We start from the raw sequence: 16300 nt of genomic DNA on the forward strand, positions 1-16300 counted from the left end.
GTTACAAATTTTCTTCCTAGTTTAGCTTGAGACATTTATGTCTACAATTATGTAATTTAGTATTTATTTTTGAAGAGTGTTATTCTTGTAACTCCTAATAGAATTACTCTAACAGTTATTTTTAAATGGAAAAGTGAGGCACGTCTTCAAATTTATCTGATTTATTGAATCCAGATAGTCAGTGCTTTGACAAGTTCTTTCTGTGTTGTTCAGTGCAATATCAATGATCGTTGACATCAAGAAAAGCAGAATTTGATCTGCTGTTTCTGAGACCAAGAGTTTGATGTTGTTGAAATAAGTGATGCTTTTCCTATGCCAGATAATGGTGTTTTCTGTTAGTATTCTTCTGTTTTCCCTTTTTATTACCTTTGTTCCTGATGACCTTTTCAGTAATATTATTTTTTTTCCAATAGAGCACTTGTATGCTATCAAAAAGCTCATAATATGAAATTCCAATGAATAGTAGTACAGAAGGGTTTGGGGATTTATTTTAGTGCTTTGGGTTTTCTTTGTACTTTTTCCAGACTCATCAGTTTTCTTCTATATACCATTGCTACCTTCTTACCTGCCGCCATGAACCAATATTTAAAGCTAATCACAGTGTGAGCATGTTTATCCTTAATTTGTGCTCTTGCAGGAGTGCCCATGGATTGAACACTTTTTGTTACATGCTTGCTGTGACTTTATGGATGCTAATCTGCTTGATAACAGCTTCGAAATACAGCTACTTTGGGATATTTCTTGCCTTTAGCCCAAAATAAGTGTCATGTATAAAATCAGTGGCCAAAGACTGCTACTATTGCACTTAAAAGGTTTAGAGACATTAAATTCTTTATTTGCTTTTTGGTGGTTTGCTGGTAGTAACAGTTCTGTTTCCATTACATTTGTGCTCATATTTTTGAGCAAAAATATATGCATTTATTGAAGACTGAAGTAATACTTATCTTCCAAACTGTCTGGCATTTACTAATGTGCATGACAAATTGCTGCATTTCTTACAATTGAACAAATCTTGGCAGGTTTGGTATGATATTATATATCTGTAACTATTGCTTAGGAGATTGGCATGCTTGAATACATTTTCACAGGGCAAAAAAGATTTTTTTATTTAATTAAATGCTATATGTTGGTATAGCAACATTGTTATGTTTCTTGAGGGTTTAAAAGTGTTTTAAATGTTTTTGTTCTTTTCAAAAAGTAGCATTCTTTTCAGTACACTTAAGTGTAAATATTTATTAACATCTACGGTTTACTCTAATTATATAAAATGTAACAAACCAAATACACCCAGCATCTTATATTTTATGCAATAGTACTCTATTTTATAATCAGTTCACTTAGTCTTCTGTGTATACATATGATCAGACTAGAACTATGTTTACTTGAATCTTCAATTGTATCATTCTTTGTGTCAGTATCTGAAGCAAATTACCTCCTACTCAAAGATTTTGAGTGATGAATCTTAGCAGCACAAGTTCCCTGAGATTTCTGCAATAATTAAAATATTTCGATAGTAGTCCCAGATCCTGTACTTAGAAATCAGCACTCTGAAGACAGTTAAATGAGAATGGTCCTTTGCAAAGTGGAGTTTTAAAGGGCGGGGGGGAGTATGGACAAATGGTGGCAAAACTCATCCTTTTTTTTTTTTTCCTTTTTTTTTTTTTCCCTCTGTTCATTCTGAAACTATGACTTGATGAATGTCATTAGGCTGTAATCCATTTATTCCATGTGGTGGTGGGAACAGAGAGCTAGATATTTCATTTGGACTGAGTGAACCAGAGTCACTCTGAGCTGAGCCACCGCTGCCATCAAACTGAGATATTTTCTTCTTGATCATTTTTCTTTCTTTAGCTCGGCGATTCTGGAACCAGATTTTCACCTGTAGTGTTATAAATGATAGCTGATTAACTCAAAGCAGTGCTTAAGTTTTTACAGTAAAAACAGCATTGAAAATATAGATATGTTTAAAAAAATTATTAAAAAAACAAAACAAAAAAAGCCAAACCAAAAAACTCATAAACCCCAAAACATAAAAAACACCCCAAACCCCAAAAAAACACAAAACACTGAATTTGTGCAGTAAAAAATTTTTTAGTTACTTTGTATTCATTTTTTGCATCATAATCAATAGAAAATGAGACTCCTTTCTTAGACCTGCTGTGAAGTGAACTTGCTGTGTTTTATTTAGGAACATAGGAATCAACTTACTCATGTAGACTTGGGGTCCAATTAGTTCATCAGCTAAACTTTGACAGTGGCATGTGTCATACTTTAAGATGCAATTATGTAATAATTTTGAAGATTTCTTTATCATCTATGTTACAGATTAATTCAAACCCAAGTACCGAGGGTTCTATTTCTTCATTTATATTGTGAGTGATTTTTGTGTGTACATATATTCTTATGTATTTTTAAAGTTTAGATTTTTTTTGTTACTGGACTGTATCTGTAAAATACATATATACCATGTTGTGTCTATAAATAGATATATCAGCATTACTTAATGACAGTGAATTTCCCAGGCATATGAAAAGACTCCTATCAGTTTGAAATCTACTTTTAGTTTAAGTATCTGTATTTTCTTTCCTTATGTGAAAGTGTGAATGAGTAGAAAACACCGTTTTCCTTATCATTAATTTTTTGTGTTCTTACTTTACAGTTTTTGTGATATCCTTTAAGGTGTGTGGAATACAATATGTTATAGAAAGTTGTACCATTGCTTTGTATTAAAAATCTCATTATTATTTTCTAGTTACTTTTTGTTACCTTACTGGGTAATGACAGTAAGAAGGATTTAGCTTTGTCTGTCATGAGTCCTGTAGAAATGTAGATTATGTATTTTGTGTACGTTATACTTGAAGGAAATCTACCAGTCAGAAATTGGATGGCTTTAAGAGCAACAGCTATGTAAAAGGAAACTGCTGATTTTATGTGGCATTGTTGGTTACACCAGGCAAGTCTGTGTTCTAAGTCAGCCAGCTTGCATAACGTTAAGGTGGAGGTTTGGAATCTTTCACCATTATTGCAGTTCTCTGAAAATTTTCCAATGCAGCTATATCCTACTGTATAACAAACTTTAGTCCATCAATGGATGCAGCATTGGTGGATAAGGGAAGAGCAACTGATGTCATCTACCTGGACTTGTGCAAAGCTTTTGACACTGTCCCGCATGACATCCTTGCCTCTAAACTGGAGACACATGGATTTGACAGGTGGACCACTTGATGGATAAAGAATTGGCTGGATGGTCGCACTCAAGAGAGTTGCGATCAACAGCTCGATGTCCAAGTGCCGTTCCTCAGGGGTTGGTGTTGGGACTGGCGCTGTTTAACATCTTTGTCCCCAACATGGGCAGTGGGATCGAGGCACCCTCAGCAAGTTCACTGACAACATCAAGCTGTGTGGTCTGGTTGATGTGCTGGAGGGAAGGGATGTGTCATCCAGAGGGACCTGGACAGGCTGGAGAGGGGGGCCCGTGTGAACCTCATGAAGTTCAACAAGGCCAAGGGCAAGGTCCTGCACATGGGTCGGGGCAATCCCAAGCACAAATCCAGGCTGGGAGAGGAGTGGATTGAGAGCAGCCCTGTGGAGAAGGACTTGGGGGAACTGATGGATGGAAAACTGACTGTGAGCCAGCAATGTGCGCTCACAGCCCAGAAAGCCAACTGTGTCCTGGGCTGCATCAAGAGAAGTGTGGCCAGCAGGTCGAGGGAGGGGATTCACCCCTCTACTCTGCTCTGGTGAGACCCCCCCTGCAGTGCTGTGTCCAAGCTCTGGAGCCCCCAACATCAGAAGGACATGGACCTGCTCGAGCAGGGCCAGAGGAGGCCATGAAGATGATCAGGGGGCTGGAGCACCTCCCCTGTGAGGACAGGCTGAGAGAGTTGGGGTTGTTCAGCCTGGAGAAGAGAAGGCTCCGGGGGGACCCTAGAGTGGCCTCCCAGTGCTTAAAGGGGCTACAGGAAAGATGGGGAGGGACTCTTGATCAGGGGGGGTAGGGATAGGATGAGGGGTAACAGTTTTAAACTGAGAGGGTAGATTTAGATTAGATATAAGGAAGAAATTCTTTCCTGTGAGGGTGGTGAGACACCGGCACAGGTTGCCCAGAGAAGCTGTGGCTGCCCCCTCCCTGGCGGTGTTAAGGCCAGGTTGGACGGGGCTTTGAGCAACCCTGTCTAGTGGAAGGTGTCCCTGCCAGTGGCAGGGGAGTGGAACTAGATGATCTTTAAGATCTCTTCCACCCCATTCTGTGATTCTATGAATGATAGACTTGTTTTTCATAGTTACTTTCTGGGGCAACTTACAGTGTGTGTGTTGCAATCTATGTACTATTTGGGTCTGGGATTGAACATCAGTGCACTACAATATGTTTGTAAAAATACAGTGCTAGATCCTTAAATCCCATTGCCTATCTATGTATCCTTACACTTCCAGCATCAATTGGTCCCTCTCTGTTCCATGTTCTTGCACAGACTGAATGCAGAAGCAAAGGAGGCTACTGAAAGAGAATATTTTAAAGAACTGAATGTGTATATTCAGAAAGAATAAAGTTTGTAAAATTCTAAAATGAAAGATCTCTTGTTTAAATTTACCTGAGGGCAATAAATCTGGTTGCTAAGGTATGAGATGCCTCATTCAGTACTGCCAAATCTTTCCTCATCCTCCTAACTGTAGCAGAACCATTGCAAATCTGTTGTATAAAGAGGGTTGGATTCAACAGTTACTTTATGTGCAGACCGCAGAGCTGTGCCTTGTAAGTGTGCTCTTCAACACAGTGATTTTAGGAAATTCTTTAGCCTCAATTCCCCTAGGCTTTGTATGAACACAGCTAAGATACCTGTGCCTCTGCTCAAGAGACTATCTTTATTCAGGACAGAGCTTAAATATGTACTTGATATGAACGAATGCAGAGCTGCTTTCCAAAGAAGCAAGGGATCTAAGTAGGCACTTGAAAATTTCCAGAATGGATAGTCTTGGCTTACATATATGTGTATAATACACATAAAAAATTTGGCACCAAATTGTACAGCCTGAAGCATTGTGTATATAGTGGGTGTGAACTACTACTGTACTTGAAGTACCTGTGAACATAATAGTAAAATGAAATCCTGACTTGAAAATCAAAGATTGTAAAAACTACTTAAAATGTGCTGAAGTCCAACTGACTGAGGAAGAATGTGGTCTGTGGAAATAGTGGCAATAAATTTGTAACAAAAAAATACATAGATATCTCATTTGCTCCTTGAATGCTGAGTTTTCATTTTCCTGGCTTACAGCTGAAATATATCCAGTGCTTTGGAGTTTTTCTGGCCACCATTTTGTGTGATTGCAAGAAGAAATAAAATGGTGAATATCATAACTCTTGAGAACATGGCTTGAGATAATGTTAAGATGAACTGTTTAAAGTCTAGCTGTCTAGCAGGCTGTTATGCACGTAAGTACTTTTTCTACTATAAATTAATTCAGTGACCCATAATTGGAGGTTTTTGTCAAATTAGCCTATTTATTAATTTGTATTTGCATAGTGTATTTTCTGTGTGTCAAATATACTTGGAAACTGTATCATGGTTGCCTTTGCAATACTTTTGGATACCGAACGTAATGCTGCTCACGTCCCCTGGCAGTAACAGTGTCTGGTGAATGGGTGCGTATGAATGATAGACAGTCTCTGTGTACCTGTCTTTCAGATAGTCCCAGGTTTGCTGCAAGTTCTGACTTTCTCCTTATTGTAATGTATCTGTTGCAGTGAAATTCCTTCTCTAATTCTAGTCTCTGATGATCTGTGTAAACAACTCGGTACTTTTCTTTTGTTCTTGTTTTACCTGTTTAAGAAAGAAATATTATTAATATGTTGAATTTTATTTTCTATAGCATCTTTCTTTCAAACATCTCAAACATTTTACAGACATTAATTGACCTACAGAGTACTTGTATGAATTGCTTTCTGTGTTACAGAGAAGGAACATGAGGTGCAGGGTGAGTAAGTGAGTATTGGTTATCATAACTGGCTTTCCCTCTTCACCTCCTCCTCTCTGTAAACATACATTTAAATGTAAAGCTCTTAAGTGAAGAACACCCTGAAGCATCTTAAATAATTCACAGCAGTACATAATTGGTGCTGGCTATATTTCATCTCAAAGGGGTTTCATTTCAGTGCTCATGAAGTGACTTCTGTGCATATGCAGGCATAAATACACAGGATTTCCAGACAGAAGTTCAGTCACAATTTGTTTAGTTGCACCATGTCCTAATTGTTTTTTTGAGTTTTTAAAGATCACCTCTCTAACACAAAGAAATGTCCTACTAGAAATGCTTTCGCTTTCTTGCGTGGCCATAGGACATGATTATGAGTTCAATAAGTTAAATAACTTCCAACCTTTTTGAATTTATTTTTCCAAAAAGGTCTAGTCTTCCAAGATGCTGTGTGCCTGTAGAGGTATTACTGGGGGTACTCTGTGTGCTGAGCTTCCTTTCCAGCTGAAGGCACTTGTCAGTTTGTAAGACGAGGTAATAAAATGCTTGTAAAAGGATTTCCGTATCATCCTCTCTCTAGCGTATAAAAGAAATATTCTTAGATATATTGGATAAATACTGTTCAGAGAAGCATTATGTGATATTTAGAAGGTATCTCTCATTTCACAGGCTTTTTAAAGCAATTCTTCATGTAATAATACAGAGAGATCACTTTTCCCCGTATTTATTCTCCTTTGCACTTTTCAACAGCCAACTAGATAGTTTTCCTTTTTCTTCTGATCTTCCCAGGTTTTTTTTGATGTGAGTTTTCTGGGACAAACTGTAGGACAAAGACTCCTTTAAAGTGGTTCCCTAAAATCCACTGAGGTGTTAAGATGGAGCACACGCCACACAAAGGAGCGACAAGGAGATCTTATCAAGAACTCCTTTCACATTCAGAAACACAAGCCAATTGGTTTGGAATTTACAAGCCCTAAACAAATGTCAGACTCTTTCATCTTAGCAGAGGAAAAAAGGACAGAAATAGATGAAGGAATATTTTTTCATCTGTTCTCTTTAATTTTGGACCAACACTGAGAATAGACTGCAGTATTTTTATCTGATGGCTAGAGGTAGACATAGCTTAAGACATTTTGAAATATGCATACTTAAGGATGTTTTCCCAAATCCTATGCCACTTTGACTTCTAGTGTACAAGGTTTTCCTGCCTAAATTTGCAGGACAAAAACAGTCATCAAACTAAGTTTACTTTTTTCAAGGTACAAATTGTTGACTTTGAAATATTTGCTCTAAGTGATAGTTATAATGTTAACAATAGTATAGATATTCAGGTTCCTTGTAAACTGAAGGCTTAGAAGGTGATCTTTGAAAATAGGTTAAAATTCAACAGGGTTATTCCGGCTTCACTATAATCAGCAAATATGACCATGATTTGAGGGGGTGGAGAAAAGGAGTAGTTTTCCCCATTCCCCTTGGTCATAAAATTCACAGAGTATTTCTTCTGAAGACAATAAAGCTAGGAGAAGGCCTCTTTATTTGCTGTGAAAATCATCACCCTTTCCGGCAATATAACTCCTGAAGAAAAGAGGGAGAAGGAAGAGACAAGACTGCATATCAAAGCAAAGTGAAGTGTTAAAAGGGTCTGTTGCCTCAATATGACAGATAGGCCTCAAAACCTCAGACAATGTAGGCCAGTAGAAAATAGATGTCACAAGTAGTTTACAAAGAAAAATAAATTAGCATTAGAGCAGAGGCCTAGCCTTTTTTTTCCTGCTTTTCTATTTTGCTTTCTGCCTGTGTTTCTGCTGTCATATAATCTGATTTACCTGTACATCACTGGTTGTTTAAATACATAAAATGTGTTGACTATAGTTTAAAAAAACCAAACATCTGAGGCTGATCTTGCAAAATATAAAAATAATGTTGTCCTTTTGTTTCGTCCCCTTAAAGTACATTCTCCTTCTGAAAAGGGTCACTCCCAGATGTTTCAGATGAAGTTTTAAAAGATACAAAAGCTGTTTTCTAGGCCCTTGTTTAGATACCTTCTTTTCAATAAGTTTCGTGCTTTGAAGGCTCACTTGTTCTCAGAAAATACACATTTTAGACTTGATTACACAGGTTTTAGAAATTAATTGGTCTGAAGTTCTGCTCTTACATAATTGAAGTTGATAGGGCATTTTGTTATAGATTTTTAGTAAAAAACAGATCAGACTGTAAGGAATTCGATAGATGTTCTTTATCTCATGTTCTTTTTCTCAGCCTGTCTGGGAAGATATCTTTACCAAGCCCACTTTCAGTGTTTCTTTTTTAAAATGTCATATTACCTCATATGTTTGCAATGTCTGTATATTTGAAATAAAAAAAAGGTTTGGTTCTGAATATATAGTTATGATCTTTTAGTAAGAGGATATATAATTTCAAATCAAATTTTATGAAAGGACATAGTTCTTCTGTCTTCATGATGTTCTGTCATCCTGAGAATTGACTTGGTCAGGTAAATTTTTATTTCACTTTTCCTGCAATTTAATTTTTTCTATAAAATGCTAAATACGAATATTGAATCAGAATGCAGTATATTTAATAGAATCTAAATAGAGGGGGAAAAAATTCCCATTAACATCTTCTCCCCAAAATAATTCCCATTTTCTTTCAGACAGTATTTCAGTAGGCTCCCTCATTGAATTAGATGTTTTGATTTCTGTTATTCCATGCTGCTCACATACATCGATGTGAGTACATGCCACTAGTGAAGTTAAGGACATACACATATTTTCTTATATAAATATATTTGTAAAGTTTAGGGCTGTAATTCTGAAATTTTAGAGCAATAAACTGTATTAAGCAGCGATAATATTGAAGGGAAGGAGCCACTAGCTACTTTGATAGCATGAATAATATTATGGCAGTAAGGAAAAACAGAGAGCAAGTCTGATTCAAAGAGTGGTTATAATGGCATCAAGTAAGTTTTCTTACATTATCTTCTAGAGGAAGCATAGCTAAATTAATATGTAGCTGTTACATGCATAATTTTATCCTTGTCATTATTTGTTTGAATTTCCTTTAATTTTTCACAACTTTTTATGTGTCAGTATTAAAATTTTCCTCGTTAACATTATTTTTAAAACACCAATGAAAAGCCAAATTTATTCGGTACTTTTCTTGTTTTGCAAAATACCACATTGCTGTTTTACTCTCCCAAACCCTTTTTTTAAGCTGGATTGGTGTCTTGAGCCAATTCTGTGAAGTCCTGAGCTGTTTTTAACACTTCAAAGGATTGGGCTCTAGGAATGCACAGCCTCAGGACATGTATCTGTTGACAGGCCCTGTTTCACCTGTCCAGTATTGTTCATAAAGTATTTCGGCATGTTTGTGAATTCTGTGTAAGTACTTTTCAGACTAGAGATGAATTTAAGCACATAACTGCTTTTCTGAATTGCATATATATTTTATGAAGTTGAGGAAGCACGTGAGAAACCTTTCAGGATCTTCCATGTCTGTGCAATAAGTGTAAAACTAGAATTTAGATTTTTAAGTCTGTTTTATTCTTTAAGAAAGGTAACACATTTAAAATTCAGTGACAACATGACAGAGACAGGGTTGCCTCACTGACATTCAGTAGTCTCAGTTGAATTTGGTCTACACTCAAGCCTTGCATCACTTCTACACCTGGAAATCTCCAATGATGTTAATGAAGTTACTGCTGATTTACATGAGTATACATAAGGGGGAAAAAACAGACTATAGATCTGCCTGGCTTTGAAGACCTTTGTAGAGGCTCCAAGTGGAAGGATGGCATTGCGATATCTTAATGTTCCCTAGGCATTTTCTATTTAGTAACAGTGGGAAAACAGTGTGTATCTATCTGCTTTATAACTAAGAAACAATTAGCAGACTAATTTTGCTCTTGAGTAGTAACCATTTGAAGGAGGATTGTGTCTCAAGAAGCAGTGCTGATTTTCTGTGTCTTCTAAGATTGCTCCAATTGTAATTGCTTTTCTTTAGAGCATTTTCTTTGATGCTTTCTAACACACACTTACTACTTTTAACCTTAACAATAGATTTAGCAAACCTTGCTACACCCAATTTACACCTTGGGAATATACACCTAAAGGTTCATTTGGCATGCCGCTGGCAAGAAAACCAGGCGTATCAACGAGTGACACTTGCAAGAAAGTGATTTTTAATTGTACAATTGTGGCAAGCTGCAAAATTCTGGTACGTGAGAAAAATTTGTAAAACTGATTTGAAACTAAATGAAAAGGACTGATGAGATATGTGGTCTGCAAACAAAATAGTCTATGCTGATCATTTGAGTCAGTTTATGACTCTAGGAATATTTCTTCTCACCTAATCTAGGCAGAAAAATAAGACACAGGAACAGCAACAGAAAATTGCATAATCACTACAGTTGGATCAGAGCACATAATTTTCTTTAAAAGTATTGAAAAATCTGTAAAGATTTCAAAAGATCAACCTGATTTTATATTAATATTTACCTTAAGGCACAAAAAAAGTATGTTAGTATTTTTGCTTGTAGCTGTTAAATGTTGCTGCATTCCTTGTTCCATAACATTGTCAAGAGTATCATGTTTTTCATCCAAAATGCTTTACAACAAAGATTCCTGGACTTGAGTGACATGTAGTCGTATCTAAACACAACAGCCATTCCCTTATAGTAACCTTATAAAGCCTTTATGGGACGAAAGTGAAACTAGTGCAAATTTAGTTAAAACTACATTAAACAGCAGTAGGTAAAATAAATGTCATAAATGACCCACCAACCTATGTGCTTCAAGTAAAGTTAATTATTTATAAGATTGGTGATAGCAGAAGATGCTTTCTCAGGTTGAAAGTTGAATATACACTTACCAGTAGTGTTAGCTTGCACCGTTTTCCTCATCCATTCATAAGAGCTGTGCCTTTGGCTGTTGGGAGAGATTTGCTGTGTATTAATTGTATCTACAGGAGGTAACCCCCCAGATCCAGCAGGATGGAGGGAGCTGTAATCAGCAGAACTGTAGGAGACCTGTCCAGGAGACGAGCCATTGATCTGTGCAGCAGCAACCGTGCCGGAAGGTCCTGGGCCGTAAGCGTTCCAGTCCTCCCTCTGTGGGCCATAGGGCGATCCCCAGGTTCCTGCAGGCTGTCCATGGGTGTCCAGAGTTGGCACAGGATGATATCCCATGTAATCTGAATAGGGTGGAGTAGACACAAAGTTTTGCACTGGCAGGTTGTTGTTCCCCCTTGCAGATCCTGGATACATGCTGTTCTCGTTATCCAAGAGAGAGCTCACATACATGATTGTCACAGATTGTAAATATGTTGTCACAACATCTTGTTCTTCGGTATTTTCTTTCACCGCTTAAAAATAATTGTGTTTGGTTTTCTCTAATAATGCCACTCTGCTTGGAATCTTCTACTTCATCCTCTTTTATTATCAACTGTGTTACCAGGTGCTGGTGGTAATGGTTTACCAAGATCTTGTCTGACGTCAGCCTAACTGCCTGCCTCATAATTACATTTACATTCAAATGAAGGGCTGACCAACCCCACCTTTCTGCTAGTTCTGGTGCTTTCTCTTTCAGAGAACCTTTATCTATCCTATTACCCTTCCCTGATATTCAACAGCAATTCCAGTACTGTAGATGATGCAACAGTTGCTTGTATTTGTAACCTAGTAAATGGAGCTTTTTTTTAAAGAAAAGACAGTGATAACTATAATAGCGGTGTTTGGTGTTCAAATGATTCTTGTCTGAAACCTTTATTTTGTGATAGGTTATCAATCAACAAGTATATCTGTTACTCTGTTAATTTCTCAGATACTCAAAAAAAAATCTAATTTTTTGAATAATTGTGAGTAACTTCAGAATGCAGAGCACCTTGTAAAACAGCATGTCTTGAATATAACTGTCTCAAAGATTTTCCCTCATTACTGATGTTTCTAAGTGGTTTTCCAGCATGGGAGAAATTAAGGCTCTAACTGTGATGCACATGTTCACACTCTCCCCATACAGAGTGATTTAAGGAGATCCCTTCATCTGATGGCCTTTGCAAACAGATACATTTTAAAAAGCAGACAATAGATCTTCCTAACAAAGATGGTGCCAGAAGTACAAAGAAAATGACTGTAAAAAGCAGTGAAAAAAATCTTTGATTAGGCCCAGTAATATTGTAGGCTTCTGTTTTAAACTGAAAACAGCCTTTATCTGCCTGAAAGGCTGAGTTCCTTCCTCTGAAACTGCTGTGTAGTAGTCTGTTTTCAGTGGTGGCAGCTTAAGTGAAATCAGCAGGGAGAAACATCTGGGTTGTTAAGTTAGTGGATCAGAACTGCCTTGATGCTTTTCTGTAAAGTGCTTGACACACGGCTGCCCTATAGGTCAATGTAAGAGTTCCCACTTAGAAAAAATACTCTGTACGTGTTTTTATGCTGTTATTAAGAGATTGACATTAACATGGGAGACCGAAACCATACCTTACAGCTTGAGAATTGCCTCTATATGTTTGTCTAGCTACAATTTGTAGAGTGAATTTGATACATTTTTATCTTGGATGGATTTCTTTGCCATCAGCTATTTGTCAAGGGATATGCTTGCAAAAGAGGTGCAAATTACAATGAGTTGTTTCCCTTTACAAAGTTGTGGTTTTTCATTCAGTATCCTTTGTATTTTGACACTACTTCTATTCACACATCCCTTCTAATTCCAGCACTAAAGGATTCTAAGTGTGTACTTAAAGACAGGAAAGATATTAATCTTCTGTGGTTTTTTTTTGGTTTGGGGTTTTTGTTTTTGTTTTTTTTTTGAGGAAAGAATTTTTGCTGAGAAGTGTAGCAAAATCTTTGTAACTCATTTTGCTATATTTACAGATTTCTTTGTTAATCCTTGGGATCTGAGAATGTTGAGGAAAGTTACATCATGGGATAGAACATGGAAAAAGTAAGGCCTTCTGTAATGAGTGTACCCTTATGAAAATAGACATTAAAAAAAATTGGAAGAGACTCATGTTCACTTCATCTTGAAAGAAAAGGAATTGTAATACAAGTTTGAGAGCCCACAGACTCTTTAGTACCGATGTGTACTAACAGAAACAAAGAACTCCACTGAGCATCATCAAAATTAAACAAGCTATGTTTCCTATACTGGAAGTATCCTTGGAATCTTTGGCCTATTTGTGAGCATTATGTCAGCGGTTAAATTCTGATGTACTGCTAAATGTTATGCAGAGCTGTCAGTCATAGGCAGATCCACGGGAGGGTGAAGTTTTGTCTCCATTGACTGTATCTGAAATCCATTGACATAGTACAAATGAACACTGGTTGCTCATAGATTTCAGATCAGAGATGTTGTTTGGCTTCTACTCCTAAGCACGCTGTTTTCACATCTCAGTGAATGACGTTTAATTTCACAGAATACATTAGATGATGGTAACATTTTTAATCCCTGGTCTTTCTCTTTCTTTATAGGATGCCACTGTGCATACCCCCCACAATTTCAGTATCACCTAATCCTATTTTTTGTATCTCAAAGCTTTATCCTTTATTCTCTGTTCTTCTTTTATCTTTTGTTTATGCTCCTCCTTTCCCTTTCTTGTTTTGCCTGTTCCATTATCTGAATTTTCTTTAGATCTATTTCGATTCTTTCCAGAACGTAATTAGATCAAGATACGCCGATGGCGAATTGCTACACTGATTTGATATCGGCTAACAATAGTAAGCTTTGAATAAGGCATTTTGTTTAAAAAGATTTACATAGCAGGATAAGATTGCTGGGTAGGACTGCAGATTTTTAACACCCAAGTGAGAATAAGATAACTAAAATGGCAACATTCAGATGATCTTCTGCACCCTGACTCTTATGCCTTCCATTTTGTGTAACAACCATGTGGATGTATGAAAAAGGAGCCATACCTTTGCATGTAGTCTAGTAGTTTGAGGCTACCAAAATTTTAGGGTTGATGTTTTTTGAGAGCTAATTGACTGTTAATCTGAGTCTGCCTTCCCAAGAGTCTTTTCTTGGCCATGCACATACGTGTCCTTCCTGCTCAGATACAGCATGTCAGTACCTTCAGAGCCAAAGAACCACTGCATCTTCAGCATATAGCAGGAACTTACACTGCAGTTTCAGGAACACTTTTAGTGGACATTGCTGTCAGAAAAAGAAAAAAAAGAAGGAAAAAAAAATTAACTGCCCTTGCCTTGTGCATATTTGCACTGTGAGGGGATGGCAATGAGTTGCTGGTGGTAGAGGACGGGTTGGTGTGCTGCCTCTGCCTGTGTAAAGAGCTTGTGGGGCTGTTGTGTTACTGTGGGCCCTCTCATGACTTTCTGGGGTGGTGGGAAAGCGAAAGCAGTTCTGAGGTGGTGGGCAAGACATCCAGAAATCTCATCCATATGGAGGTTTGTATTTATACCATTTTCTGCAGTGGGTGTTAAAGACAGAACAGGAAGAATCTGTGTGCTATTGGTAGCAAGAGTGCCATGCTTTTTGGCATACCTCAGAGAGATGGATTGATGGGGTAACTGAACACCAAGGTTATAATTTTCCGACTTTTTTCCTCCACCTGTTAAAATACCGTGTATAATTTATCTGCTTAGCCAGTGTCCACAGGAGTTGTCTCAGTGTTTGTTGAAGGGAGGTTGTATGTATGTAAAATTAAATGTACTTTGAGATCTTTGGGGAATAAAATTTTCTAGTTTTCTAACAAGTGGCTGATGAAAATCTAGCAATAACAACAAGCATGGTGATAACCATTAAAACTATTAAAGTTTTCCTTGTACAGGCAATGTAGATGGTATACTATGGTATATGTGCTGTTCTAAGGAGCATTTCCAAACTGGGTAATAATATAATCACAAACATGAAATTAAATGTGTTATTTAAAGCTATTATAACTACCATTTCAGGCACTACTGGTAGATTAAAACTGGCCTGTACAACAATAACTTACATTAAAGGTGTTTATATCCATGATAGTTTTTATTAGGAACCCTCACTCCTAAAGTTACTCTTTCTTTTGTATGGAGATAAGAAGAAACAAATCTGTCCATCTTTGAAGCTTGAAAATTATATGGACTATCTGGGGTTTTGTTTCTGAGGCAAAAAAAGCAGGTGAGCCTGGCTAAGGTGATAGGAATAGATGTTTGTTTTCTTGCCTACAGATGACCACTCTAATAATACAGCAGTTACATCAGGCTTAGGAATGCTTCTTTACCATACCTTTATAACTGCATGCTTGGAATTTCAATTGAATGGCTAGCTAAGGACTTTGTTAGTGAATTGTGTGTTGCTGATAGTTTTAATGCAGTATTTCGGAGGTGTTATTGACCCTTTATTCAAGCTGCACCCATTCCTCCTAAAATTAATAGTCAGCTGTATAAATCTTGAGGAAAGGTCAGTCAGTATGTGGCATGCTGTCAGCTGAGGTCAGTTCTGGTGGAAAAAAGTCTAACTAGTCATGAAGGAAGGCAGATGGTTTAAAAATTCTAAAACACACATAAAGAGACTGCTTTCACTGAAGTTTCTACAGACACAAAGCTTCTGAAAATGTTATTTACCCTTTTTAATTGGGCTGGTTTAATATGCAACACCCTAGTTAGGTCTCATTATCAGGGCTTGTAATGCAAGCACATACCAAACTGTATCTCCCTATTGACAGATGTGGCACAGTTTAGAGAGCTGGATGAGCAGTGCTAGCTGAACTATTTTCGCTTGCTGAACTGAGCTCTCCTGGGGAGAAAGAAAAAAGGATATATCACAAGTTTCAGTTCTGTACGGTGTGTGTGTCTCATCCCTAATGTGTATTTCTTTTTCATAAGAGAACAACAGTAGACATTAAAATGTCAGTTGTCTATGAAACCATCCTCAATGGTTTCATGTTTAATTCTATGCTCTGAAATATTGGTTGTTAAGAAATCATTTTGAAAAATGATGAAAAGTGACTTGTTGGAAGCATGGTGATTGTATTTACTCTTCTGTCTATTCCACTACTGTTTTTCTAACTGCTGCTAACAATGACTTACCTTTAATTTCTTAACGTTAACTTTTTCATTTTATTAAAAGTAATGACAATGTATTTCAAGTATGATCTGCATCAGTGTTGCATTTACCAGGAAAGAGTGGTCTGGAGCTAAAGGAGGGTCTTATTATTCTGAAATCTGAATAATTTAACATCCTCTACAAAATAAATCCTGACAGTAATAAGAGTATGTCTTACTACTCAACAAGCAGACTTAGTACGGCAGCAGTTACAGAGCCAGGTTAAATTGATTCTTTTTAGGAGAACCATGAAAAAGAACAGCAAATCCTCTACTGATACTTATTTGATTTTC

General features: G+C 37.0%; 1 protein-coding gene across 1 annotated transcript; it reads right to left on the reverse strand.

Annotated features, from left to right (window-relative positions):
- Nucleotides 1-1602: 1602 nt before the first annotated feature.
- On the reverse strand, nt 1603-11272 carry LOC141927736 (homeobox protein CDX-4-like). Its single transcript, XM_074834987.1, has 3 exons — nt 10843-11272; nt 5677-5822; nt 1603-1879 (listed from the first exon to the last, which is right to left on the reverse strand). The coding sequence occupies exons 1-3, from the start codon at nt 11270-11272 to the stop codon at nt 1673-1675; spliced, it is 783 nt and encodes a 260-aa protein (XP_074691088.1). The 3' UTR covers nt 1603-1672.
- Between the last annotated feature and the right edge of the window lie 5028 nt (nt 11273-16300).

Source organism: Strix aluco, chromosome 10 (genome assembly GCF_031877795.1).
Source record: "Strix aluco isolate bStrAlu1 chromosome 10, bStrAlu1.hap1, whole genome shotgun sequence".
NCBI classification, from domain to species: domain Eukaryota; kingdom Metazoa; phylum Chordata; class Aves; order Strigiformes; family Strigidae; genus Strix; species Strix aluco.